Source organism: Emydura macquarii, unplaced genomic scaffold (genome assembly GCF_026122565.2).
Source record: "Emydura macquarii macquarii isolate MOO-44397 ecotype Brisbane River unplaced genomic scaffold, CSIRO-AGI_Emac_v2 contig_2768, whole genome shotgun sequence".
NCBI classification, from domain to species: domain Eukaryota; kingdom Metazoa; phylum Chordata; order Testudines; family Chelidae; genus Emydura; species Emydura macquarii.
This window is the reverse complement of record NW_027132905.1, coordinates 43445654-43469391: the sequence shown is the minus strand read 5'-3', so window position 1 is coordinate 43469391 and position 23738 is coordinate 43445654. Positions and strand designations below refer to the sequence as shown.

General features: G+C 49.7%; 2 protein-coding genes and 1 long non-coding RNA gene across 5 annotated transcripts in view; 2 read left to right on the top strand and 1 right to left on the bottom strand.

The window, feature by feature from the left end:
* AGRN (agrin) overlaps nucleotides 1-7202 on the top strand; it is a 212800-nt gene extending 205598 nt beyond the window's left edge. For both annotated transcript variants that reach the window (XM_067567281.1, XM_067567280.1), the window contains 2 exons: nucleotides 922-1025; nucleotides 3995-7202. In XM_067567281.1, coding sequence (XP_067423382.1) covers nucleotides 922-1025; nucleotides 3995-4152 — 262 coding nt within the window. In that variant the 3' untranslated portion in view covers nucleotides 4153-7202. The remainder of the gene's footprint in view (nucleotides 1-921; nucleotides 1026-3994) is intronic.
* Nucleotides 7203-21532: 14330 nt separating this feature from the next.
* On the bottom strand, nucleotides 21533-22580 carry LOC137165642 (uncharacterized). Its single transcript, XR_010923443.1, has 3 exons — nucleotides 22460-22580; nucleotides 22108-22369; nucleotides 21533-21759 (listed from the first exon to the last, which is right to left on the bottom strand). It is a non-coding gene; the product is annotated as an uncharacterized lncRNA (long non-coding RNA).
* Nucleotides 22581-23004: 424 nt separating this feature from the next.
* LOC137165815 (tyrosine-protein phosphatase non-receptor type 11-like) overlaps nucleotides 23005-23738 on the top strand; it is an 89246-nt gene continuing 88512 nt past the window's right edge. For both annotated transcript variants that reach the window (XM_067567276.1, XM_067567275.1), the window contains exon 1: nucleotides 23005-23222. In XM_067567276.1, the coding sequence (XP_067423377.1) occupies nucleotides 23209-23222 (14 nt within the window). In that variant the 5' untranslated portion in view covers nucleotides 23005-23208. The remainder of the gene's footprint in view (nucleotides 23223-23738) is intronic.

Here is a 23738-nt window from a genome sequence, read left to right as displayed (position 1 = left end):
AGTCATGGCCCTGGAGCCGGGCCCGTGGTCCCCAGGGGTTGCTGAGCCCTACAGATAATAATAGAGGAGCGGTATTCGGCCAATGCGGCGTTGGAGGGGTTGCAGGCCTTGACTCGCCTGCCCCAGATTCTAGGAAATGTCACGGGGGCAGGCTCGAGGAAACACTCCGGGTCCGTGCCTTTTATTTTAGCTGGCCGAGGACTTGACATTCTGTTCGTCTTGGTCCTGAGCCGTCCCTTCACTCGCAAGGCTTTTATTTATATTGGTGGCGAGGGGAGCGGCGAGCTTCCCGCATGGCTGGAATGCCAGTTGTCTCTGCCGATGAGCCCAGAGGGAGCGTGAGGACGCAGGGGCTGCTGGAATAGCTTTGTATGGGGTGTCGGCGGGCAGAAAGACCCCCTGCCATGGCAGGCTGCAGGGAGAACTCGAGTGGCTTGTTGTACTAACCCAGGGGTTCCCAACCTGTGACCCGGGGGCCAAAAGTGGCCCGCTGCTCCCCTCCTGCTGGCTGCAGAAGGGAGCCACTGCCTAGGGACCCAGGTGGAGCGCACAGGACTACAGGACGCGTGCGGTTTCCCTGCTGCAGTCAGGGAGACGGGAGATCAGCGAGGAGCAGTGTGGGAAGGAGGGGCCTGCTGGCGGAGACTGGTGGCCCTTCAGGGTTGTAAAAATGATATCTGTGGCCCTCGAGCCAAAACCATTGGGAACCACTGTACTAGCCTCTCCCAGGAGGAGTCGCTGCAGGGGATGGTGCAGGAGCACTGGCTGCAGATAGATAGAGGAATGTGGTGACTCAGAGAGAGCGGGACTGGTGCATGGGGGTGGAGATCTCTGTAACTTCCCTGGTCAGGTCAGCAGAGCGCTGCTCCAGGCCCTTTGACTGAGTGTATCAATCTATTCCTCTCTCCCTTCCGGGCACAGAGTGCACAGAGAAGGCTCCCTGCAGGTTGGCAATGAAGCCCCCATAACCAGTTCTTCCCCACTTGGAGCAACCCAGCTAGACACCGACGGAGCCCTTTGGCTGGGTAAGTTGACCCCAGTAAGGAACAATAGAATTCCCTTCTGTACCCCAGAGCGGAGCATTTCACAGCCCCTCAGGAGATTGAGATACACAGTAGCCATTAAATAATTGAGTCCTAAATCCCCTAATTGGCTTTGAAAATACCAGCCCTGGGGTCAATCTGTGTGATGGGCCACAGTGCTGTGGAAGGTGATGGCCGCTTTGTGCCATATGCACTGCCGTACGAGTCAAGGACCAGCCAGTTTTCCTCTATCCATCTCACAGTACTTTCCCCACATGGGTCAGCATTAGCCTTCTTTGACCACTGGGCTAAGCAAGTACAGAAATGGCCCGGTAGGAGCTGTGGTTTAGCGGATAAGATGTGCCCTACTCCCTTAGAAATCAAGGGTCTGGTCTGTTCTCACCTATGTCACGCACCTCTCATGTAATCTTGGGCAGGGCCTGGGCAGTGCCTATTAAAAGGACCTGGGGACATTCTCCAAACCCAGGAAGCATCTTGATGGGGAACGCAGGAGTAGAAGTCTGTTTCTCCCATGTGCCATAGATGTCCATGTAGCCACGTCCAGTTTGGAAATCAGTGCTGGGAATAGCCCCTGGCACTGTGGTTTTTCCTCCAGCAGCTTCGCTGACCGAGAATGGTGTTCAGGTTTCAAATAATGACTTCTTTCTCTTTTTTTTTTAAAAAAAAATTTCACTGCTGCCACAGAAAACTGACTTTTGCACACGCCTATCTCAGAACGTTCCCCCTGCCGTTCCAGCTGGGGGTCGGCGTGTTGTTACACTGGGCAGAGAAAGGGAGACACAAACCTGGGCACTTTTCAAGCCCTTCCCAATGGAGTCATTTTAAAGTATTTGAGGCGCCAATTCAGCGAGGTGTTTAAGCACAGGTATAACCAAGCGTGGGAGCCGTCCCCTCTGGGAACGTGCTTAGTTATCTTGCAAAAGAAGTGCTGTCACGGGGTGACTGGCCTGTTAAAGGGGAGATGTCTCTCGGCCCCACCTGTGCCATACTCAGCTTGCCTCCCCAGGTGGGGAAATGGGTCATATGACTCAAGCTGGCCTCTGGGATAAGTAAGGGAAAGGCCTGAGCAAGGAAAGAGGAGGAGATGCCTGGAGAAGGCTCCTGCAGGTGACCCTATGATACCAGGGGAGAGAATGCTGCCACTAGATGGAGGTTGGGATGGCGACCAGAGCCGGGAAAGGCTCCAGGCATGAGGGATTTGATGAAAGCATGGACGGGTAAATAGCTGGACTTTGGGGGCTGTTTTGAATGGTCTGTGATAATAAAGCAGGGTAGTATTGGCCAAGAGAAAAAGCCTGTGTGGAGTTGTTTGAGGGAAACTGAGGCAGAGATGCTGCAGGGCCACCCAATGCCCAGGGAGGGGTGGTGCTCTGGAGGCAGCAACCCTGCTACAAATATCCGTATGTCTTTATCAAGATGCAGCCTGTCAACAGACATACCCCTGTGGGAGCAAATTCTCTGCTGCCACAACTCCACTGGATTTGACAGCAGCAGAGAACTTGGCTCATTGTTTCCGATCCTGCCCTCACTGAAGCCCAAGGCAAAAACCCTTCTTGACGTGGGTGAGAGCTGGACTGAACTCAGAACTGTTTGTTCACCTCAGTGGGAGCAGGAGAGGGCCCAAACCGACCCACAGCAAATACTATTAACACTGCTCAATGACACCCTGTGGTCTTCAGATACAGCCGGTGCTCGTGATCTCAGCTTGAAGAGGCAGGCGTGAGCCCTTTTAGAGCACAAAGGCGCAAATGAAGGATGCTCCAATTGTTAGAGTGCTAGCCTCTGAGGCGGGAGAACTGCATTCAGTTCTCTGTTCTGCCACAGCGTTTGGGCAAGTCACTTAGTTTCTCTCTACCAAATCTGCCAAATGGTTCCCCATCTGCCAAATGATTCTAATAGCGCTGCCCCACCTCCCGGGGTGCTGGGGGATCAATACCTTAAGGATTGCGAGGTGCTCAGTCACTGTAGGGAGTTCTTCAGCTAGATAGAAGTGGTCAACAACATTTTAAATCAGCGTAGGATTTTTTATGATCTGTATCAAAGAAGCAACGTGACAAATTCTCTCCAGCCTTGGCAGACACATCCAGGGGGTCTGGAACAATTTGTGTAGTGGGAGGTGCTCAGAGCCACTGAACCAAACTGTAAACCCTGTATATAATGGAAACCACTTCACGCCAGAACCCCTAGTTCCAGCACTTATGGACGCATCCATCATTTGGGAAAGACGGTGCCATTTTCAGGTCTAACCAATTTCCCATGCCAAAGTTACAGGGGGATTTCCTTATGAAAAATGCAGCCTTTAACCATGCATTGGCTGTATCCCTCTATAGTTTGTCACCATGGGAATTAGGAGAAGGGTAATCAAGAGAGCTGGTCAGAAAACCAGAATCTTTTCCACAAGAAATTTTGGTTTAAAAAAAAAAAAAAAAGGTGTTCTCCTGCTGAAAGCATCAGTTTTTGTTTTGAATCAGCATTACATCACAAAACCAAAGATTAATTTTGTTTCCACTTAAAATGTCATTTCATTGCATTTTCACTTTAAAACAAAACAGAAACAAACCAATGTTTTAAGTCTAATTGCTGATTCGAAATGTAAATTTTTGTTTGAAAAATTCCCTCCAAGGAAACCAATTTTTTTTCCCAGACTTAACATTTACCTGCAAACAAATTAATTTTTTGCCAAACCACAGAGGAAAACTTTTCAGGTGAAACATTTCACCCAGCTCTAGTAATTAACTCTTAAGCTCCATGGCATCAACTACTCTGCTCTGAGCGGTCAGGAAGGAATCCCCAGACGTGCAGCACCACACGCGGCATTGACCAGGGCCAGAATGGAGAGAGTCACTTTCCTCTGAAACCTGGGCCTCTGGCAGAGGCCAGGTATTGCTGCTGTAGACAGACCGGCCCATCCTCTGTTCTCCTACCTGATCCTTCCATGCCATCTCTTGCAGGGGGAATAGAGAAGCTCAGCGTGGCTCACAAACTGCCCAAGGCCTACAGCACCGGCTTTATTGGCTGCATAAGGGACGTGATTGTCGACCGCCAAGAACTGCACCTGGTGGAGGACGCTTTAAACAACCCCACGATATTATACTGCTCAGCCAAATAAACCCCCGGGGACCCTTCCTTCCCCCTCCCCCCTCCTGCCTATTGCTGTAATTATTTTCTATTTTTGTAAACTTATTGCTTTTTATATTTTGGGGGGAGTGGGGGGGGATGAGGGAGAAAGGAGGAGGAAACACTTTTTTTTTTGGTTGGTTGGTTATTTGTTTGGTTGCAGTGTTTCCACGTCGGTCAGACTGTGATCAAGCAGCAGCAACATAGAACAAGCCCTGAACCAAGTCTCCAAGATCTGACTGAGGGACAAACCCACGTAGCGTCCTTCATTGTAAATGTCATTAATACTTGAAGCTCTCCCCCCCGCCCCCCCCCCTTATTTTATTTTTATTGCTGGTTCATGTTCACGCCCAGGAGGGGGAGAAAAGCAAGGATCTCCGTGCTGGCAAGATCTGTGGCCTTTGGGGAATCATTGCTTTGCAATCTCAGGCCATGTCTACACACGGCTTCCTTCGGTTCTAACTCAGCAGCGGAGCGGTCCTTTCGGGGAAGGGGACTGGGGCTGAGATCTACAGAGTCTTTTCCAGGCTTCATGTCCACCCCATTCTTTTCACGCTGTTAGTAATGTGTAAGGATCTCAAGTGGGTTTCTCCGCGATGCTGTGTCAGGGAACGCTCCTTGCAGGAAGAGAGACCAAGCTCCGCTTGTGGCAGGTCGGATGGCACCGCTCTGTGGTTGGCTGATGCCTCCCTGCCTACTCGCTGGGACTCAAGGTCTTTTTTTATCAGTTTGACGGAGGAGGGGCAGTGGCTTCTTTATTTGTTAATCACTCTCCTCCTCCTGGATGCGTGCAGAAGCAGCTGTGAAACCTATTTCCAGGCTTTATTTTTATCCAGACATGCCCCAACTGCCCACTTGGCCTCTCTGTGCTTTCCAAGAGTCTTTGCTGTTTACCAAAACCTGCCCTCCCTTGTGCCAGTGAGAACGCTGCGAAGTGTGTTGGATGTTTGGGGCTCGATCCCATGAGGTTCCCTCCCCCCAACATCTTCTGTTAAAGTCAACAAGATTTGAAGGTCCAGGATAAAGGGCCCTTTTCCTTTGTAATCCATTTGAAGCACACCTCCCTTTTCCAGCCTGTCCTCTATTTACAGAGAGGATGGTTTTGGACCAGCTGTCCTAAGGATTTCTGCTTACACGCCATGAAAGCTAATGGGAGTTAGCCATTGACTTCATGTTTGTACGACAGCCAGCACAATGAGGGACCCGATCCTGGCCAAGGCCCATAGACACTACCATGTTATAAACCATAACTTCAGTGAGGAACAAGATTGGGCCCTTACCATCCAGGCAAGAGACAGGGTGGGGGTTTTTTTGGGTTTTTTTAAAGCTATTATTTTTCACAATGCAAATCATTCCTTGCAAAAATTTGCTATGATGCAAATACTGTAATGCCAACCACAAATCCTGTGTGTGTGTGTGTGTGTGTCCGTTTACATAGACATGTTGTATGCAAACACAGATTCACTTGTTAAAGGCAAAGAACCCACAAGGCTGCTTAAGAAAAAAGGACCAAGATGCTGAAAAGGACTGAGCTGCTTAGGGTGACCAGACGGCCCCATACAATCTGGACCGTCCTGATATTAGAGGCTTTGTTTTATATACGCAACTATACCTCTCTCCTTCCCCTCCTCCCCCCGGAAAAAAAGGTGTCCTGATTTTTCACACTTGCTGTCTAGTCCCCCTAGACTTGCTCTGTTCAGTTTCTTTGTCTGTGGGAAGGACCTACCACTGCTAGTTAGTACAGTTCATCCTCTTTCCCCTCTGAGCAAGGTGGATGTTGCTTTACTGCATGTAAAGCCCACTTTATGGAGCAGGGGGGCATTCATTTGCAAGATCCTGCCTCCTATAACGTGAGATACAGTTGAAGCAAGGAGTGACACCGGTTTGCAGTTTCCCCACCTGTTTTCTGGCCTGCTGGCTGGTGCTTCCTCCTCACAGAAAATAACCTTTCTCTGGACTGAACTTTGAGCCAGGAAACCCAACTGCTTTTCTTGGGGCGAGATCTGAAGGCAGGTGAAGTAAAGGGGACCGACATACCTTGTAAAACCACTTATTGTTTTTCTTTTAAAGCAAGGAGGGGTGGGTTCTACTTCTAAAGTCAAACCCAATCGCACCATGGACGCCTAAGCTAGAATGTGTCCAAAGTCTCAAAAGATGCCCCGTCTTGGACTTGTGATTCCTCTTCTTTTGGGGTGCGGAAGAGGCAGGGGTTGTTTGATATTTCTTGCTTGTGTGTTTCTTCTTTTCCCTGCCTCTGCCTAGCTTTATTTACCTGATCCCGCTTAAAGAAACAAAAACTCCATCCTGCCTGAACAGCCCTTGTTTCATGTCCCAGCTGGCAAGACATAGATCTGTTTTTCCCTGTGGAAATCTATGCCTAAGCAGTTGCTGTCCCTATAAAAATCCATAGTGGTTAGTGACTCAGTGGGGGTCACGGCCTTCTGTGAGTTACAATGGAGATTCCAGTATTTTCTTGTGTGTGGCGATGCCACATTTTAAGTGGCTGCTGTAGAATATATTGTGGTTCCTGTGGGGGAGTAATGTGATTGTGTTGTAAAGCAAATCTGACTACTGGACTTTAATCACGTGGTGTAGGTAGCCGGAGGCTAACTAGGACTGGGGTGGGGGCAAGGGGGACATGCAAAACTCTCTTTCTCTATTTTGAGAATCTAGGTTCTAGCTGGACAGTGCAACCTCCTCAGCTGCAATTAAGGACTGAAGACTCCAGCCCCGGGGAGAGGGAGAGGGGTGCGCACAGAGGAAGCTGCTAATTTCCCAGAATGCCACTAAAATGAAGCCACAGTCACTGAAAAGAACCAACCAAACCAAACACTGTCTGCTTTTGCTGGGGCTTGGAAATGCCTTAAAACAAAACATTGTGTTCTTGTTGTCAAGCATCTTGACCCAACATCAGATTCCGCAGCGCTCCCTAGGGGCTGTGCACTTAACTTCATTATTAATAGCATTTATAACGCCTACCTACAAAAAAGACATTGGGGTTTGTGACTTTTTTTTTTAATTTTTTTTTTAATTTTTTTTTTTTTTTTTTTTACAACTTGCCTGTCCACGTGGCTTCATTTTTAGGGTAAATTAACGACCATTGTGAACTGCTGTACGAATTCGGAAGGGCAATGCACAGTAGAGCAGCATGATATAACCATTACTAACTTGTGTCTTTTGTCAATCACCATGAAATAAAGTTTGAAAACTATTAAATATGTTTAAAAGGGGCCTTTGCTTTGTCTCTTTGTGGCATGTGTCTGCCTTCCACACACACGCACCGGCCAGATCCTCAGCTGGTTACAACAGCAGACTTCACTGGAGCGATGTCAGTTTACACTAGCTAAGGATCTGGCCTACTGAGCCTAAATCTCAAGTCATTGCTACATGGTCTTTCTGGGGCAATCATTTTGCAATCCATGGAGACCACCCATCATGTATTGCATATCATTTACAACCAAAGGCAGAGTCTCCTCCAATGCACTTCACCCATGGTTCCCTATTTCAAAAGCTGTGCTACTGCCCTTGTGTCTTTGATATAGATGAATCTGACTCTAGAATCAACCTCTTACTTCTCTGGTCCAAAACTATCGGGCAGGTCGACACTGGAAACTTACGTTGGCATAGCTATGTGTCTCAGGATTGTAAAAAATCCTCACCCCAAGAGATGCAGCTAACCCTTGATGTAGACAGCACTAGGTTGATGAAGAATTCTTCTGTTGGCCTAGGTTCCGCCTCTCAGGAAGTGGCTTAACTACAGCGACAGGAGAACCCTTCCTATCGCTGTACTGAGGCTATGTCTACACTGCAGTGCTAATTTGAATTAGCTTAATTCGACTTTCAGAAACCGATTTATAGAAAGCGCTGCAGACTGTCCATACTATGGAGTTTTTGCTGGTTTTTTGCATCTACACTGGCCAGCCTTAATTCGAATTAGAAAGGAGCGCACTGTGGGAAGCTATCCCACAGTGCAACTAACCACGGAGGGTGTTGTGAGGAGTGTCATCGTCCCAGGATGCAGCGCTGCTTCCCCCCCAGACAAACAGGAAAAGGATTTTCGTGCTGTTTTTTTACTCCCCCAATCGCCATTGCTGCAGAAACATGGAGCCAGCTGAACTGTGCTCTCATTTTGACCGTGACAAATACATCGTGGCTTATCCTGGATTACTTTAGAACTCGAGCAAGAATGCGAAGAAGAGTGATCTATGCCTCCATGGATGCCGTGCTACAAGAGATCCAGCAGACCAATGATCCTGTATGTTGCTTGCCTTTGATTTTTTCCTCCACTAAACCAATCCCCTCACCTGTGTGCTATTTGCCGCTCCCCCCACCACCCGCTGTATGTTGCTTGCCTTTTTTCCCCTCCACCAAACCAACCCCCCCACCTGTGTGCTGTTTGCCTTTTATGCCCCCCCCACCTCCTGTATATTGCTTGCCTTTGATTTTTCCCTCCACCAACCCACACACTCTGTTGTTTGTCTTTAATAATCATCCCACCACCCAAGCCCATTCGATATCTGTGCCTGAGAATTCCCTCCTGATCTACATATGATTTAATAAAGAAACGTTGTGGAATGATGCAAACCTTTATTTCTTACATTCAAGTAATGGGGGCAGGGGGAAGGGGTTCTTTCACTGTCTCCTGGGGTAGGGTGGTAGCTTGCTGGCCAGCACGCAGCGTGGCCGCCACAGCTTTCTGCTCACATCTGGGGTGGAGGTAAGCACGTAATACCTCCTGGACAATCTCCTCCGAGACCTATTGGGGGCTGGGGAGGGGGAAGGTGGCATAGCCATCTGTTGAGGAGCATTATTGAGGGGCTGCAGGGGGACTCCGTCTACGAGATGCCGTAGAATGTCTGACTGGTCCCGCATGAGTTGCAGCATCTCCAGCGTGGTGCTGCGATCATTGTCCTGCATGTGTCCCATGTTATGGGACAAGGTCAGCCACCTCTCTCTTTGCTCTGTCTGTGCGGCTGCTGAGGCGTTCAGGAGGTCTGCAAAGATGTCATCTCTGCTTCTTTTTTTTTTTCCTTTTTCTAATCTGAGACAGTTTTGTCAGCAGCACTTCTTAATGGTGGATCCACCGCCCAGGTGTCTGTAGAATGAAAGACAAATAACACGGGAGCCACAGTTAGCATATTAATACAGTGATACAAATGTTTCAGTTTCACTGATGGAGAGCATGATATAATGTATCCACATGTAGCACTGTGAATAAACTCTTAAAGTATCAATTTCCATGATTGGCCATTGAAACAATGTAGCAAAAATTCCTCTCACTGCCCGCATTTAAAACCCATTCACTCCACGGGGAGGGGGCAGGGGTGAAATCTTTCAAAGCCTTAAAGGGACAAACTGCAAAGGGCTTGCTGGGGGGGGGGTGATCGCAGCTTGGATTTTAAACCCATTCACTGTGTGGTGAGTGGGGGGGATGCTGGCTGCTTTGCTTGCAGAGAAGAATCCTACAAGGCAGCCCTCCCCTGAACACTTTTTTCAAGTGAGGGAGGGATAACAGATTACATACATTAAATTTTCAATGTGATATCAACAGATGAGAAACGTAATATTTTTAACACAGAGAAAACAAACATTGAGCCTTGGATAAGCACCAAAAAAAAGTCAAGAAAAAACTCATGAGATCCCCTCATCCGCCCCAAACAATGTGCAAGGACAGAAATATCAATAAGAAAGAAAACTCACTAGATGTGCCTTCCACGGGCTCATTTGTGCTGTCCTGTGTGCTGGTGAACTGCTCGGGGGGGGGGTCAGGAATAACTCCTAAGACCTCAGCTCAACTCCATGCTGGAGCATGTTTGGGCTTTTCAGTAGCCATGATGAGAACAGTAGGAAAGCTCTCTCTCCACGCTGGCCGCAAACATAGGAAATGAAGATTCAAATTTTCCCACGGCTGCTTGAGAGGAGGGGACTTTGAAAAGGGGCGTTATGGGATAGCTTCCGGAGGCCAATTAATTCGAATTAAGACCAATTGTGTCTACACTGACACTAATTTGAATTAACAAATTCAGATTAGGCGCTACGCCACTTGCAGAGATGGTCTTGTTAATTCAATTTTAAAGGCTCCTTAATTTGAATTAACAATGCGTAAGTGTAGACGTGAGAGTAATTAATTCGAATTAAGGGACTTTAATGCGAATTAAGCCACCAGTGTAGACCAGGCCCGAGTGTCTACACTGAGTTACTACAGCTGTGATGTAGACATACCTGCTGACTAGACATTAATGACAGCCATTAAAGTCTATTGAGCTTAGTGCTAAATGAAAAGCACAATGTAGAGATCTGTAAATATCCACCAGAATTAGCCTGAGCCTTGTCCAAAGCTATGAGTGGGAGTGTTCGACTGGAAGCTCTTTGAGGCAGGGGCCCTTTGTTCTGTGTTTGCACAGCCCCTAGCACAATGGAATCCTGGTCCATGACGGGGCTCCTAGGTGCTGCTGCTCGACACTTATAATGGGAGTCATGCCTTTGGCTTCAGCAGACTTTGGATCAGGCCTGTAGCTTGTTTTTTAACAGTTACATTGCAGTAGCTCCTGGAAGGCTCAGCCAGGTCTGAGACCTGCTGCGGGCGTATATTATGAATGACGTGTTTTCATCTTCCAGGTGGGTTTTTCTCTCTCCTTTTTTTTTTTTTTTTGTATATAGCTAGATATAATGCAATGGGGCTGGTTACGTCTTCACTTGACATGGCCCCATTTTTACAAGTATCCATGCTAACGTCTTTCTACCTACAGGCAAAGCCTCAGAACAATAAAACTGGCAGTTTAAAAAGGGCAGGCTTGGGCTGGATTCTGACACTGAATTGTGGTGGATAGAAAAGGCCTTTTAAAACAAATTTACAAACTCTTTAGAAAGCCAGTATTAAATCACTGATCTTCCCGGTGCCTCTGCCCCTGGAGCCAGACCTGCCTTTTCTGTTCTAGGCATTGCCTTTAGTGACATTTTAAAAGTGAGATGTGGCATGTCATCCTTTCCAGGGGTGAGAGGCTGTCTTTTGTCTGCAAACACATCACCTGAAACAACAGCTAGGAGAAGTGTGAAGTGCCCCATTCAGCTCATGGTTGTGCTGACTCAGAGGTTGAATGATGCCACTTAAATGCCAGCGTTGTTAACCTGTTTCACTGCTGAGCCTGGGAGGAGAAATTTCTTGTTAGTTGGGGTCTGCGGGTGCAACGGAGCTAAGCCCCCACTCACCACCCTGAGCCCTGTCTGTATCATGTGTGTACACAACTGCCACTCAATGAGCTGATCATCGTGATCGGAGGATATGGAATCACAGGGCGGAAGGCACCTCAAGACGGCACCAAGTCTCCAGCCCCCTGCACTGAGACAAGGACCACGACCATCCCTGGCTGGTGTTTGTCCAACCCTTTCTTAAAAACCTGCAGTGACAGGGATATAATAATGTGTTATTTAGTCTTGCTCCTGCTCTGTGCTGCTAGGGCCAGGAGATCACTGCAGACTGCATCTTCATCTGTATACTGATACAGGCCAGAAACAAACCCAGCTCACATCCACCGTTCCACTCTGAGCCAACGGGCTCAACCTGCCCCATCCAGACTCCCTCCAGGCTCTAGGAGTCCTGTTAAACCTCCCACAGTCACCCTCTGAGATCACGCTTGATCCGAACACTTCTACTTCACCTCACTTACAGCCATGCCTCGCTCTGAATTTTTTCTCCCATTCCGCCCCACCAATATTCCTTTCTCGCCTCGCCACTCCCCTTTACATTGGCTGCCCCAAAGCACTCCGGTTTGTCTTACCTAATCCACGCTGGATTTCTCCTCTCTGAGACACACTAATAACAGTTGTTTCACATGCCTTGTCAATGTCTCATAGAGAAAGTGGGTTCACCCAAGCTTCCCCTGACATCAGTGTCCCCCTTCTTGGGTGAGAGTCCAAAATGCAGCTTCTCACAGGGGGGCTGGCCCCTTTAAGGGGAGATGAGCCCTGCCAAAATTGCCACCTCTAAGGTACAAAAACCTGGGACTATCTGGGATGATCTGAGCCCATCAACCTGACCAGCATGTAGTGAGCCCCCTGACAGATGTCTCAGGACAGCTACCTCAAAACAGGGACACACCTGGGGAAAACCTGGACATGTGACAACCTCAGTCCAGCCCCAGCTGTGATACAACTCGCTTGCCTCCCCAGGTGGGGCAGAGGAAGGAGATCATGGGACTAATGGAGTCAGGTGATAGCCTGATAAACACCTGGCCCTCATAGAAAGGGCTGAGGGAGCTCAGAAGGAGGCACTACGGGAAACAGGTTTGATTTGGTTCCGTTCCTGTGGAAGGCCCCGAGATAGGGTCTGTAGGGAGCAGGGAGGCCCCTGGGAAGAAAACCTTTCTGCAAAGGGGCCTCTAGGGAGCAAGCCCTGGGTGGAAGTGGCTTTCAGCTAAAAGCACAAAGAGGAATTCTGCAGGACCCAAGCGTAGGGGGTGGAGAGCAGGGAGCTCCTGTGAGTGGCAATAGCAAGAGGGGCTTCAGGGAAAGCAGGCTGGGAGTCAGCACTCTAAATCAGAACAGGGATGGCTTAAAGGTAGCCCAGAGGGAGCTGGGAGCTGAGCCCAGAAGGTGAACAGAAGAGTTGCCCAAGAGGGGCAGAAAAACCTTTTTGTTTGTGTGGATTTTTGTTATCCTAGAAAGGGTTAAATTTGTTGAGTGACTTGGCCGGAGGACCACGCCACATCACCAGCACCAATCCATGTGCAGAAGGCTCAGGGGCTCCATCTTAAAGGAGGAAACTGAGGCAGGGATGCTGCAGGGCTACACCGTGCCACGAGGGAGCGCCCTGGCGAGGGTGACCTAGGTACATAACTATTTTAGTTCCTGGCAGCAAAGTCTGAAGACACCAGCTGCCCTTTGTGTATGGGTTTCAGAAGAACAGCAGGCTGACCCATTCACCATATAGACTGGGGCTCAAATTAACGTACGACTCCCCTGCCAAAAACTTTCTACTTCCTGTCCTAAAATGCATGGGGCAGCTGGAAATGTCAAGACCTTGTCCTAAATCCTGGTTTGCTGGCAACTAAAGGAATTTGTTTGCAGGTTTTGTGCCGCTGCAGCAGGCTGAAAAGAAGCTCCAAACGATGCTACTTTAGCAGGTGTATCGGGACAGCTCCCCGAAAGTGGCAACATTAACGCCTGGACAGCGAGCGGAGGAGCCCTCCTGTGAGGGGATGGTCACAAAAGACACGTGATTCGTTGGTTAGTCTGCACCACAAGTCACAGCTGTACATGTTGCTTTGGCCACAAAGGGTTTCAGGTGCCCGACTCTCCAAACTTTTGTGGATGTGGGTCACAGCTGGCAGATGTGGAATGGCACAGCTACTAAAACCTCCTAGGAACCAATTTAAGTTTGTTAGTCTCCGAATGTTGCAATTACTTTTCTTTCCTTTTTCTTTTAACATAAAAAGGAGAGGGCAAGCAGAGGCTTTTATTCATGTTTCCATATACAGAAGCCCTTACTTAGTTGAGCGGCATGGAGTCGGGGGAGGCAGGGGATGCAAGTCCTGTTAACCAGCAGGTGAGTAGATTTTAAAATCAAAGTTGCTTTTGACATCCCACAATGATGAGCATGTCCTGGGGGTCTAGCATGTCTGCATCGGCTCAGTGGGACGGCAACTTTTCAATGGACAACCAGACGCCAGAGAATTCTAAGAGGGGAAACAATGGGGCCAGTGTATTAAGAGCAAAAAGGGATGCACAACTCGCCACTGGGCCCATGTTTTGCTGAAGATCAACCTTCTGGTTCAGGGTTTTCTTGACAATGACCCTATTTATGCAGCAGCAGGCAGCGACTTGCTAAATCGGTACCTCTTCAAGCAGCTGACGCAAAGCGGCAGGAGAAAAGCCACTGTCTTCTGGCACAGAATGAAAAGCAAGGCCCTGCCTGTCTGTGTTGCACTCCAGACGCTGGGAAAGCAGCTGGAGGGTGAAGGAAAAGTGCCATTCTGGGCACATGATGGTGTGTGTGGCAGGCGACAGGCACGATTCACGGGAATGGCCTTCCTGTGCTTTGGAAGGAGGTCACACGGGCTCTGAAAGGAAGATGGTTAGTCATGCCAGGGGCACACGGCAGCAGCGGGGGGCTGGTCATCCCTGAAAATCAGGCCTTTTAATCTCAGTGGGAGTCACAGATGCTCAGCACCTCTGAAAAACAAAGCCAAACCGTCTGATCCTTCTCTCACCTGCCCCGGTGTAAATCAGGAGCGACGGCGAATGGGAGGAGAACTGCGCTACTGATTTACCATTCCATAAACTAACCCCACACGTTATCTTGTCAGCACTGCTCAGCCATGCCCGCCCTGTGGGTTGAGAAAGGAGTTCTTTTTTAATGGCCTCTTCCATCCTTGATCTCAGCCTCTGCCATGAGCCTGCCATGGTTTCAATTGTCCCTGTTCAATAGCAAACAAAGTCCCTCCACAAGCCTCCTCTGCTCTGGTGAATTTCAGTGTGTGGGGGTGGGGGGGGGGAGAAGGGGGGGAGATATTTCATTCTTCTTCCACTCTTCCCCAAGCCTATTTAACCTCCAAAATCCTGGGCTTCAAAGGGAAGGGCACAGTCTGTGGATGGAAGCTCCAAGGAGGAGGGTGTCAGGCATGCGTGCGTGTAACACTTCCTTGCATAACTTTCTGTCATGGCCACGCAGCTTGGGGTAGTTCTGATCACCCTGCTTGCTGTTCGCCCAGTACTGAATGGATGGGGAAATCCCAGCCATGTGCTGACTCACAGTGGAGAAGTCTGGAAAAGGGAGGCTGAACCACTGGTCTGTGATTTATGGAACGTCTCCCTCTGAAGTCTCCGCTATTGGCTGTTCCTGGAGGCAGAATACTAGACTTAATGGTCTGAAGCAGCGTGGCAACCAGTGCGCTGCTAGACCCATTTGTATGCTAGATGTAGTGCAGACAGCCTGGCTGCGAATCAGGAGACCTGGGTTCCAGTCTCTGCTCTGTGGCCCAGGCTAGTCAATTCACCTCACTGCACGTTCCCAGGCTGCAAAACCAGAGATAATGAGATGTCTCCATCTGGGTAAAGTGCCTTAAGGTCTATGGCTGGAAAAAGTGCTCTGAGGACGAAGTATTATTGCCAGGGAAGGACAAGGCATGAAACGCTTCAGAGGGCGCGAAACAGGGCCCTGGCCCAGAAAATCACATCTACTCGTATAACAATCCCTCATTCTCTAAGTATAGGGCCTGCCACACGGCTGCTGTAATTAAGGGTTATTAAAAACCCCGCATTTCAGGATTTATAACACGCTTGTAAAAGTCTGCTGCTGGTGAAAGCTTAGCTCCTGCCACAGGGCTGATTTCTTTCCCCTGCAGCAAAATTCCAGGAAAAAGCTTCTGGCCGGTTACTATAATAAGAGAGGGAAGAATGGCCTTTGTGTGCATGCCGCGTGGGCCTGATCTGGAGCCCATCAAAGGCAATGGAACAACTCTCATCAGCTTCAGCAGGTTTTGGATCTGGACCAGTCCCTGCTTTATCTGCCCTCCTAAGGGCTGAGATGAGCCGGCCCTAGAAAGTTCATAGCAGTTCAGCTGCTGCCCTGTCCCCGCTGGCCTCCCCAGAGGGTTGTCTCTGACCTCCTGCGTTAAGCAGCGTTGGATCTGTTCAATACTTGGATGGGAAATGCCCAAGAAAAGCCCAGGGTGTTTCTGGCCATGATGGGACCTCAGTCGTGTTGTCTTCCCTGACTTAGTTCTTAACCAATGCCCCAACATGAGCTCGGGGGTGCAGCCTTTCAGATGAGATGTAGAAGTCAGGGCCTGGCCCTTTACCATCGCTGCATATCTCACGCCCTTTTAGAAACTGGGGGAGTGGCATTAAATATGCTGTCCCGCAAAAGTACAGTTTGGGTGGTTACATTCTGCCAAACTAAAATCCCAGGCCCCTGCACTTTCAGTTACATAGGTGTTCTTTTACTAGCATAGTAGTGCTGTATGCTGGTAAACAGGGGTTCTGTGTCAGCCCAGAAGTGGCTGCATTTCTCCGGTAGGGGAAATGAGAGAGATAATTGATGATTAGGGAGAGATTATAAATCACTTTGATTGGTTTGTAAAATGCTTTGGGATCCTTCTGGATGACTGACCTTATCTAAATGTGGCTTACGGACCAGGCTGCTACCTAAACCCTTAGAATTAGGATCAAATGGGGCCTTCACTCTCCTGGAGAGAGAGCCATGGGTGTATGTCTGCTAAGATTTGTGACTGCCTAGAACACAGAACCTTAATGCCAGTGTTGGCGGCGTGAACAATGAGGCTTCCCTGGTACTTTTTGCAAGGATTGGGTTTTATACTGTTGCCCTTAGCCAAGAATCTCCCTCCTTCCTCTGTTGAACTGTTCTATGTGCTGCTTGCTGCTCTTCCACCCCAGACGTTGCCGCATTTCAGGGGTGCTCTTCAAGGGCCTGATCTTGCTCCGGTTGAAGCCAAGGGGAGAAAGACTGGGCCCCTAATTTATTTGCTTTAGGACTCCCCAGCATGGAAATGCACTCTACACGTGTAAGGTAAATCCTCTGCCCTGGTTATGCTTTCTGGCGGGTGGGAGATTGTTAATCAGCCCAGCACCTGCTGCATATGCGCCCCAGACGGAATTTACCAGACTGCTCTCCTGCCCCAATATGAATGCCTCGGAGAATGTATATATTATAGCTAAATATACTGTGTCCTGAGCCTGCCGCAAGAAATGCCTTTGGACTTGGGCACGAATGATGGATTCCACGCCCACCCCCTTCCCATCCAGCCATGTTGGGCATGCATCACCACTGCCGCTCCTCCTCTCTGCAGATGCTTGATATCCTTCCCTGGCATGCGTCCGAGCCGTTGCCTCGAGAGACCCACCTGGAATTAGCAGCAGCAAATGAAAGAGAAGGGAACCTCGGTAGGATGGGAACTGGGGACCGCTGGAGCAGAGAAAGCAGCACTGCCACCAACACCTCCAGTCTAACACCCACTAGGGATAAAATCAGTGGGGTTTGGCTTGAAACATAGCACAGTGGTTATTACCATGTAACATTCATGTTGCAGTAGGTCCAAAGGGGACCCGATTGGGCTAGGCATGGTACAAACACCAATCAAGGGACAATCCCTGCACTGAAAATCTCACCATCCCAGGGCCTGACTCTCCACTGTTCTGAATCACACTGTGTGCCAGGCACTGGAGAGTGCAGTGCTGAGCTTGGACAGAATCTGGGAGGTCAGATTCCCAGCTGGTGGAAGTAGGGGCAGCTCCACTAGCTGGGGAGGGGGGAGTGGGGGCTTTTATAGCAGCAATTTGGTCCTGGTGGTCACTAGCAGTTACTGCAAACAGCTCTAGGATGTAAGAGAGCATGAGATCCTTTCTAGCAGGGTTTTGTTTGATTTTTTGGGGTGGGGTTTTTTGGGTTTTTTTTTTGTTAACCATCCCATGAAATTTTCTCTAGTCGGGATAGACGCCTCTTGCAGACTGCTGAAGAGGCTTCAGAAGGGTTACAGGTCTCCATTCAGCTCTGCTGGACTTTTACCAGTCACGTCTGCCACAAGGAGAACCCGTGGAGGGCTACAAAGTGTTCCCAGGAACTAGAGGACACAAGGGCGAGGGTTCTTTTTTTTGACTGTTGTGTCTCATCACACGTTCTAAAATCCCCTGCTTCGCAGCTGGGCGGAAAACTATGCAACCCTGCCATCCTCCTCACTGAAAAATGAGCTAGCTTCTGCAGCCAGCACTCTGGGTATTCCCCGAATAGACGTGGAATTCGGTGTGTCTTATTATAGTTCTAAAACTGCTATTTGTGCTCCTGCAAGCGGGTACAGGGCTGGGGGAAGGGGAGTTGGTCAGTCATGTTCTGGCTTTTTCTGCCTTCGACAGCTGGATTTGTTTTCTTACAGCATTTAGGAAAGGGGCCAGGGGCAAGTTTCTTTGGGCTAAACCCTGTCTCCATATAAAGTGGTGTAAACCCTTAAAAGTCTTCTGGATTTAGGCTGCAGGTGACCAAATGTGGCCTTATTTGTACAAGCTGCCTGACAATGGGCCAGCCGATCAGCTGGTGCCTAGCTCCTTTGAGGCTACTTGACACCAGTTGAGGATCTGGCCCAGTGTCCCACTAACTGTACCTCACCTGTGCCCTGGGGAAAGAGGAGGTGAAACACAGCTTGGAGTTAAGGGGACGTTCTGCTTCCATGGCCCATTCAATTCTTGCCCGTTTGGCTGAGACTAGCGGGGCACTGGGTGGGTGGGTGATGCTTCTGATGGGGACAACTAGGACCTGTAACAAGCGCCACCAAATGGGTTGCATACAGCTCACCAATCAGCCTTCACCTGGTAATTGCAGGCTACAGGGGTTTTGCTTTGCTTTGCCTTTCCAGGGGCATGATTTGTTTTACCTAAAGCTGATGTGGCTGTATGAAAGAGACTGAGTCGGATTCTTCTCTCAGCCCTGGTCTACACGACAAAGCCAGGTTGATGGAAGGCAGCTGACAGCGACCCAACTCTGTAAGTGGCTACACTACAATGCAGCTCCCACGGACGGAACTTGCCCGCCACGCCAATTTAGTAACTCCCCCTCCGCTTAGGTCGACGTGGTTAGGTCGAGGCAGTGGATGCAGGCCCTCCCGGTGCGAATGCACACCGCAGATGCAAGGAGTGCCATGTGGATGTGCAGAAGCGGTTTAATGACTGCGGTGGCTGTAAGTCACCAGAATTTAGGCTGACTTAATTTTGTAGTGTAGATTTGCCCTCATTTAATTCTATTGACTTAGGTGAAGTAACTCCTGCCTGACTTCAGTGTGAAACTGGAGCCAGGCCCTGAGGCTATCTACCAGGCGGAAGAGAAGTGGCTGTAGATAGTATCGAGTGAGCTGAACGTTGAGAACGGATGGAAGCCTGGATTTTAGGTTGCTGTGCGTTTTAAATGGTAATTTCCTGCCTGGTCTCCCTGTCACATTAACGGTGTGTTGCTTTCTACTAGATTTCATGGTATGGTTGTTTCAAAAAGAACTGGAAGGCTGCCATTATCAAGCGTGCAGTGTGCTCTGTGTGTGTGTGTGTGTGTTTGTGTGTGTGTTTCAGAAACTGGTAACATGGTAGAGCCTAAACTTCGCTTTTTGCTGAAGCTATTAGTGTACTAATCCAAGTTGCTTCTGACACTTACTGAAGTGGCCATCTTCCAGTTCGGAGCAATTACATTCTCTCTTCCTAAATTCTCCCACATTCAGTTTCAATTGGTTACAGTTTTCTTCTTTACTTCCTGTCTTAAACTGTGTCGTGTTGCACTCTGCTGTGTGCCACCCAAGAAGCGGATGCATTTAAGTGGTGGGTGAAATGGTTGCTCGCTGTAGCTTTTTAAAAGCACGTTGGGATTAATACTTACATGTAAATTTAAGACTGTGGTATGTTAGGGAGTGTGCTGCTTCCTCATTATTGCAGGTTCCTTGTGCAATCGTAAGTGTGTTTTGATACAGTGTTGTGAGGGTTTTTTGTTTCTTGGTTTTTTTGAAAGTGAAGTGGAAAGTGTGATCTGCCTCTAGCTTCCATTATTTATATTTAGTTCCTAGAGCCTCCAACTAAGATCAGGGCTTCATTGTGCTCGGGGCTGTATGAACACATAATGCAAGGGTGGTCAAACTTACTGACCCCCCGAGACTCCCTCCCAGCTGGGCAGAATCCTCTAGCGCCACCACCCTGCTGCAGGGCAGAAGCTCAGAGCTCCCCACCCCTGTCTGGTAGGCAGAGAATGGGGGAGAGGGGGTTCACAGGGGGCTCTATGAGCCACAGTTTAACTGTAAAAGAGCCGAATGAGGCTCACGAGTCACAGTTTCTCCCACAGCCCCTGCCCCAAAGAGCACACCACCTAAACAGACAAGCCAGACAAAAGGTGGGAGTGGAGATAGCGGAACAGAGAGGGGAAGTGACTTGCCCCAGGTCACACAGCAGCTCACTGGCAGTGTAGGGAAACACAGGCCAAATCTCCTGACTCCTTGTCCAGTGCTCTATCCCCCAGACCACACTGCCTCCCACTTGTCTTAGTGCAGAATTTGAAGAACAATTATATAGATCCCTTTCTATTATCCTTCACATTTTAAAAGCTCCGTCCTCTTCCCCACACACGTCACCTAAGGTTTCAGACTATTCCTTCTATTCTTCTCTGGGACTAGACTGCAAGGACATTGAAATGCATATTTCATCACTTTGGCTTTTTCTTTTCCCCTTCTCTGTTCTCATACATTATTCTCCTGTTGGCCTGCATCCATGGTTGGCTCTTCTACCACCTTCCACAGAGTGCTGTGTGATCCTTCTGATGAAAGATGTGATGTAAACATGCTCCAGCCTGCATCCTTCAGGTCTACGGTACCCAGGCTTCCCTCATTTAACAAAAGTGGTCGCAGCTCTGCTGCATATTAGTTTCTAGTACACGGACCTACTCGAGGGTTATTGGTTTGCAACTATCTTGCCCTCTAGTGGCTGGTTTGTAAAGCCATTGGCTAGTAGAATGGGCCTTCAACATCCTTGCATCTTCTAACTAGTTTAATTACCAGCTTGCTACTTTCATCAGACACCCAAGGAAGGAACCTTGGGTGAGGGGCTGCAGATTTAAGAGATGTACCGAGGCAGAGTGGTCAATGTTGTATTTGTTCCTCTGAAACCTAAGCCTGATCTTCTCTTTACTATCAGTGCATAGGCACAGGGATGATCACAATGTGCCCTTTCATATTTTCTCTCTTTCTCTCTCTGAAAGAGAATGCAAAACTAGGAATATAACCAACTTTTAAAGATCAAGTGGGTCAGTGCTCATAGGCTTACCTCTTAAGACCATAAGAATGGCACATTGGGTCAGACCAATGATCCATCTAGCCCAGTATCCTGTCTTCTGAACTAGGTTCTTCAGAGGGAATGAACAGAACAGGCAATCACTGAGCAATCCATCCCCTGTCGTCCACTCCCAGCTTCTGGCAATCAATCAGAGGCTAAGGATGCCCAGAGCATAGGGTTGCATCCCCGACCAGCCTGGCTAATAGCCATTGATGGACCTCTCCTCCATGAACTTATCTAGTTCTTTTTTGAACCCTGTGATAGTTTTGGCCTTCACAACGTCCCCTGGCAGTATCTGATATTATATTGACATGGCTTGCAGCTTCACGCCAGCTATTTGGTTTTGTATTAGCATAGCTGCCATGTTTTTAATTCCTACTTGGTATGGGGCTGGCACAGTGGGCAGCTTTACCCTAAATTCATTAACTGAAAGAGAATTTTCTTTAAGCACTTAAATCAGGCTCCCAGTAATATAGTGGGTTGAATTACTGTGGCATTTGACCATGAAAGCCAAAAACACCATCCTCCAGTTGTAGCTAATTATATAATCAAAATGTTTGCTGTTACACATAGTAATTATGTGCTGCATTTTATTTTATTTATTTATTTTGAAAGATGGCAACCCTATGTTAACTTTCGTGCCAGGCAATTAAAGCAGATAAGATGATAACACAGAAAGGAAAGGTGAGGCGGCGGTCCTGTCCTTTTAATGAAGTGGTTTTGTTTGAGGGGAGCAGATGAGGTTAGCTTTATCCAGTGGGGGGGGGTGGGGGACATACACAAAGGTCTTGAACTGTGGAGGAAGGTAAACAGCACATCAGAATACATTAAGCAAATAATAATGTAAACCACAGAAAGCTATAGAGAGCAGGGGCTATGCTTTCCCTGGCTGGGAAATCATCGTGCCATAATTAATATGTAGAAAGCACTTAGGAGCCTGTGATAAGAGGTCATAAATGCCAATTACACATGTATTATAAAAGTTTAGAAATCAGGGGCATGATAATGTAGACTAGGTCAGAGGAGAAGGAAGAGTTCCTTGGCTTCTTTTCCCTCGATAGAGTCAGTGCTTTATATCAATGTCTTAAACATATTGGTTCATCCAAAGTCCTTTTCTAAATATGGACCAAACCCTCCTTACCTTGTGGGGGTGAGTAGTCCCACTTCAGTGGGGCTGCTTGCCAGAGTGGGGGTATAGAGAAAACCATGCAGACACCTGGGGGGAAGCAGCAGCCTGGTGCATAGGAGGGGGTGGAAAAACGTGATCCTGGGCAACAGGGTTACAAGAAGGGCGGTGGTGTCTTTAGTGGGTGGCAGAACAGAGAGGAGGGGTCTCTCTCTTTCTCTCTCTGCTCCTGAGCAGCAGGTAAACTTGTCCTCCTGCGCCCCGGCCTGAACGTGTCCTGAAAACAAAGGACAATGGTATGGAAATTACAGGACAAAGCTGACTTTTAACCAAGGCCCTATCCCAAGGCCACAGGCTGGCGTCTCACCATGTGATCGCCGACCTTCTGCCTGGTGCGTGCGGAGACCCGGGATGAAGCACCCCCCGGTGACTGAGCCAGAGTCCCAGACACCAAAGCCAGGATGTGGCTGGGACAAATGCCATGTGCCCTGCCCCAGGAATGTATTTACTCGAGGCCTGACTACATGGGGGAGGGGGGGGGATTTTGACTGTAAAGCTCACAGCACCCTGGGCGGGGAGGGGGGGGGGTTGAGCTGCTCCCCGCTGAGTGTACAGACTCCAGCAGGCCTGTCCCAGCCCACCCTCCAGCCCCGGTGCCCTGGCCCCAGGGGACCCCAGGCCGTTCGAACCTAGCGCCCAGCTGTCTAAGCCGCATCCCCCTCCACACCGGCGGTGCGCGCTGCCCCTTTAAGAGCCGCCGCGGCTGTTGCTGGGCGGTGCCAGTTGCCAAGCAAGGGGGGGGAAGTGGGCGGAGGAGCAGAGGGCGGGGGTTCCCCTCGTCACAGGGAGGGCTTTCCCCCTGCTGACACGTGGGTTAACCTTCCAGCTGGGGGAGGCGGGGCTAGCCCGGCCGCCTCGCCCAATGATCGGCCTGGGAGGGGGACGAGGAAGGGGGCGTGGCCAGACCACATACGGCACGGAAGGGGGCGTGGCGTGGTGGAAAGAGAGCCCCGCCCCCTTCCATCTCCCTGCCGCCTTGCTTGCCCACTGCGAGCGCCGAGCAGCAGCAGCCGCAGCCCCTGAGCCGGTGGTGGCCGCGACTCTCCCGCTCCTGCCATGACTTCCCGCAGGTAAGGGCCGCCCGGCGCCGGGAGCAGCCGCCTCGGTTCCTTCCTGCCAGGCCCTCGCCCGCTCCGGCTCTGGGCTTCTCTCCCCTTCCCCGCTCCGCCTCCTCCGCTCCGACCCGGCTCCGCGATCACCCGGCACCCGCTTGCCTCCCTCCCTTCTTGTCTGCTCCCGCCCGGCTCGCTGCGGAGCCTGGGCGCTGGCGGCTCAGGTGCGCGCCCTGCGGGCTGTGCAAAGCCTCCGGACCGGCAGCGGCGGGGTTTTAAACGCGCGCCGCGCGAAGCAGCCCCCAAACCCCCTGCGGGGCGCGGCCCCCTGGCGGTGCACGGGCGAGGGGTGCGCTAGGAGCAGGGAGCCCTTCCCCGGCTCTGCTTGCTGGGGCCTGGCTGGTGCTTTTGTTCCCGTGTGTCGTCAACACCGGGGGGGAAAACAGGGCGAGTTTCTTTTTCTGTTCGGTCCCTGGGTTTTATTTGGTTTGTCTTCTCTTCTGTGGCTGTTTCCTTTTTTAAAATTATTTTTGA